The following is a 4,784-nucleotide window of genomic DNA, read 5'->3' on the forward strand; positions in this document are numbered from 1 at the left end:
AAGGTCGCGTCCGTACCGCCGCGTCGACGGTTTGCCAAGTCACTTGATTTGAACCTGCCACGTCTTGTCAATTTGGTGCCGCCCAGTTCTTCTCGGGGTACCTCCTTCCACGTTGGAGGCACGGTCCAAGAGAGAGTGCGAGTCGTTGGTGTAGATCCTCAGACCTGATGGTGGAACTTGGCTCCGTCTCGGAGACCTTCAAAGTCGAATCGCCCGTCTACGACGACGCAGGCCCAAACAGCTTGTATCTTTGGGGAAACATCTGCACATTGCCTGGGGGAAGTAGAGCATTGCCAGACAGGAAGTGCAACGATAGAATTGTAGAGCCGGTTGGAGGAGCCAAAAGGTGTCATCTCCACAATTCAGCAACATGAGACACCTCGGACTCTATATTGAATAATATTGTCAATAATTACTCGTGATGTGCCCGATTCAACGACCGAAGGTCGCGTCCGTTCGAAGTAGATACATTTATGCATTGCCTGTGGAAGTAGGGCTTTGTCAGACAGGGAGTAGCAACGATAGAATTGTAGAGCTTGTTAGAGAAGACGAGGGACAAACTCACCACCAATACTCGTGGAGACACCATCGGACAAATATCTGTACAACATTATCCATGCCACAACAGAGATTCTTTAAGACGGTCGTGCGGCAGCACCATCACGATGTCCAATCACATCGGCATGCGCTATGACGAGGAGAGACAGCTGCAGGTCTAGTACAGCTGTCAGGATCCAGACACACCATGAATCAGGGACATCCGAGGATTCTTCATGAATCAGTCTGCGGCTAGCTTCCGAGCCTCGCGGAGGACATCCGAAGATCCGTCATGAACCAGTGTCGCGGCTGGCTTCCGAGCCTCGCGGGGCCATTCCAAATGCGCCGCCGTATTGGTGCCATAGTTGACCATACAAACAGATGCGACAGTGGAGACACTAGAGCAGGGGAAGCGTAACTAGGCGCTTAACACGATCCACTCCTCTGTGTGGGAGAGGCCAACATAGCGGTGTGAAGTCGCCCCGAGATCTGGACAGCCGCATCCGAGTTGCTAAGGCGTTGCCCCAACGCGAAATTAGGTCACCCCATACACTGTTATCGCCAGCAATGTGATGGGATCGTGTAGGTGAAAGTACAGAGGGTTGGGCGTTGCGTCCATGCCGGAAATGAATTGAAGTTTCGATGGTCGGTACAAAGGACGAAGCCTCCTGAACGTTGAAGAAGGCGATCTTGGTGCTTATAGGATTCCTCAACCTCGTCCGTTCCCTTCTCGAGTTCCAAGGTCAGTATCGGCCCTGTGAACCGTTGCGTCGATAATGCATCAGGTCGGAGTTGTCATATAATCGGTGTTTTTCAATGTGTCCACGTTTTTTCCCGGCGATTTTGCACTTGACGTCGACGGACTCGAATGCTTGTGACGCACGAAAATGCTGGTTGGAGGAAAACGTTAACATCCAAACACGGATATTCACTCCGAATTCGGTCGAATTTGACCTGCGTTTCGGGCAAGGAATAACCGAAGTTGCAACCCAGCGTAATAGACTTGAACTTCACCAGGTGGGAATTGTAGAGTTGATGCACTAACTGCGCCAGTCCATTTGGTTGCGTTGCGTGGTTTAAACATGGTTGCCAATCGAAACCGGCTTCCATCAGTCAACGAACGAAGTTTCACCATAACAGCACTGAATGCTCACATAAGTTCGCTTACAGGTATGATCGACACCAAGGTTGAAACAACGGCTGTGGCCAATCAGTGGATGTAAAAACACAAATTCTGTCGCCTCGTTGGTGGCATAACTGTGGTCAATCAGACAAGTTTACCGTTTGTTTGTAATGGTAACTCCTTCATCGAACGGGACACAAGCTTTTCCACCGCGTCGACGACTTTTAAACAAGAGCGTCTTGACAGGTATCCGACGTAGCGTGTGGTGCTTTCGAGTGCATGCACTTTCGAGGGACGTGAGCTCATGCTCGCCCGTGATGATGCTTTGATTCAATTGAAGTGATTGGTGCCTTTGTAGTCAAGCATCCAATCTAACAGGGCTGACTGGTACCTAACATCCAATTGGATGTACTTAGTTTCTTGAGGTGGCACATACATGTGGCTTAAATGTGACCATATTGGCCAAGTCAAGTTAGTGATGGAAAACAAGCGGCATAAAAAGCATGGTTCCACCAGCGCCACCAGCCTTTAGCCTTTCTCAGCGGCGCCTTTACTGGAGCAAGTGAGCGTTGGCCAATCGTGGTGAAGGAAGCGTTTGCCGTTGTGGAAAGCTGCAAGCGGTGGACTACATTCTCATCCGCCCAGCTCGCTTCCGCCTTTTCACCGACCACAAGAACCTGCGATACATTTTCAATCTTGCCGTCCAGTCCCCAAGCATGGCAAGATATCAAGCGCACGAGTTGGAGCGCTGGGTCCTGTTGCTGTCCTCGTTCCCTTACACCATCGGTTGCCTGTCCGGTGAAGACAATGTGTGGGACGACCTGCTCAGCCTCTGGGACGCCACCCAAGCCCAAGTGTCAACGAAGTCCGTCCGGTGCCTCCTGGCCATGGTGTCGCCCCTATAGCAACCCGACTTCGATTGGCCCAGTCCTGCCGGCATTGGCAAGACCCAACAAGTGGTCATGAAGAGGGGGGAGACCCCGCCAACCGGCGAGGCGTGGAATGAAGACAAGAACCTGTTCCTCGATAAGGAAGACCGCATCTGGATCCCACCAAGTGCCACGGACCTCCAGCAGCGGGTCTGCATCATAGCTCACCAAGGCACCGCGGGCCATCGACGAATCGGAGCCACGACCAAGGCCGTCCGCGATGTCTTCGCCTGGAGCACCCCCGAAGCCGATGTCAAGACCAAGCCTCCATCCACTGCCTCAGCGAAGACCAAGAAGAAGTGAAGAAAATGGCCGCGGAACTCGAGAAAACCCTCAGACACTCCCTTTAGGGGGAAGGTGTGTTCTGCATGGCGCTACAAAAATACCTATGAACCTTTTTAGAGGTCGGCTCATAGTCTCATGATGGGTAAGGCCGTTAGTCTCCATTATGTGTAGTAAGGCGCCATTCGCCGTGCGGTTGAAATATGTGCATTGCTGAGACATTTCCATTCGACGAAATGATTAGACTTAAAATAGACCAGAAAAAGTGATTCGTAGTAAGAGACCTCAGTGTGCAATTTACATACAGTATTGATAATTCGGCCTCGTAGTAAGATACCTCAGTTAGTAATCTAAATACTGGGAAGGACGGAATGCAACGCCCACCGAAGATATTTGTGTGTCACACTTTGAGTTATCCAATCATACTCAAGTATCAAAATTGGTGACTCTGATTGGCTATAATTTAAATAATGAAAATCAATAAAAATGTTAGTGAGAAATCCTTCAGGTACTCATAACCTCTTCTAATCAGTTTCACTGTACTAGCTATTGAATGCTGCATTCGGTGATTCAAAATGTGTAATTTAATATCCTGTCGAAGTTGCATTTTCTATTTCATGTTTCTTGATTGGCTATAAATTAGGTCGAAATTCGTAGTTAAACAGCCAATAGGACAGCTGTATCTTGTATCAACTCGAAGTTAGGGTGGGCGTTGCATTCCGTCTTTCCCAGTATTGTTAATTAGGCCTCCTCGACGCCGAAGCCGTCACCACCGCTCAAACGGATTTTGCTATTGTGAAATGGCACGTGTTGACTAAAGTAGTCCAGCCAACGACCTTGTTTTGGTAGTGGTACACTTGTTCAAACGTGGGGCGAGGTTCAACCTACCTATGACAAGTACAGTACATAGTTAGGATGCCGTCTTGACTTGTTTGTACGACTGGCAAAGTCGCAAGACAAATGGTCTCATATACAGCTCGGTGGTGGAAAGAGGAGCACAAATAGTCAAGAATAAACTGAAAATCCAAGGACGAAGTTTTGACAACGCTTAAAATCTACAGATAACGTTTGAGGTAGACCTAAAGCGCCTTGGGGCTGTTTTGTTTCCCGCTTCTTCTTGGCTTTCGGCCACGGGACCTTCGTCAAGGTAGCAAACATAACATACACTGACATTAGCGAGGTTTAACACGCCATGAGGCGCCTACTGAATACCATTCACTAAAGAACTCAGTACCTTCACTAAGGTATCGGAACCTTTGACACGCCACACACAGAGTGTGTGTCCGTTTGCAATGGGTCAAACTAACGCGCGACCCAATTGCTCTGCACGCTGCAGAACACTTCCCCTCCTACGGAAAGTCCAGTGTCTCGATGAGGGCGGCCACGGCAGGGTCTTCGTTGTTGGATGCCGCCCACTTGCGAAATACGACTGGAATGTCGTCCAGCAAATTCGCCGCAGGTTCCCAGGACGATTCTTCATCGTCGAGTCCAAGCCACTTCACCAACACTTGGTGTTGGCCATCCACGCAGCGCGCTTCGTCCAGGCGCTCCACATGAAATCCGCTATCGCCAAACGTGATCTGCGCCTCGAGGTCTTCGGTCACCTCTCTACCACCTTCGTGGTACATCTTCAGTCGGCACGCATGATGGACCGTGACTCATACGGTGGCACCAGCTGCTGAGTCTCCATCACATGGTCTGTGATAACTCTGGTCACTTGGCAGGGTCCGCGCCAATGCAGTGCCAATTTTGTCGGACGGTTGACGACCGATCCAACGAGCACAAAATCGCCGACCGAAAACCCCGCAAACTTGACTTGGGACTTTCGGTCGCGGCGTCCACGCGCTTGCTGACGCAACTTGTCGCTTCGCACCGCCACGTTGCGGTGCATTTCTTCAAGCGCCACTTGGAGG

General features: G+C 50.3%; 1 protein-coding gene across 1 annotated transcript; it reads right to left on the minus strand.

The window, feature by feature from the left end:
* Window positions 1-4,220: 4,220 nt before the first annotated feature.
* Window positions 4,221-4,499, minus strand: H257_18057 (hypothetical protein; the record flags this gene model as incomplete). Its single annotated transcript, XM_009847068.1, has 1 exon — window positions 4,221-4,499. One exon carries the CDS (start codon window positions 4,497-4,499, stop codon window positions 4,221-4,223), a length of 279 nt encoding a protein of 92 aa, XP_009845370.1.
* Window positions 4,500-4,784: the final 285 nt, after the last annotated feature.

The sequence above is a fragment of the Aphanomyces astaci genome, assembly GCF_000520075.1.
Source record: "Aphanomyces astaci strain APO3 unplaced genomic scaffold supercont1.134, whole genome shotgun sequence".
Taxonomy (NCBI): Eukaryota; Oomycota; class Saprolegniomycetes; order Saprolegniales; family Verrucalvaceae; genus Aphanomyces; species Aphanomyces astaci.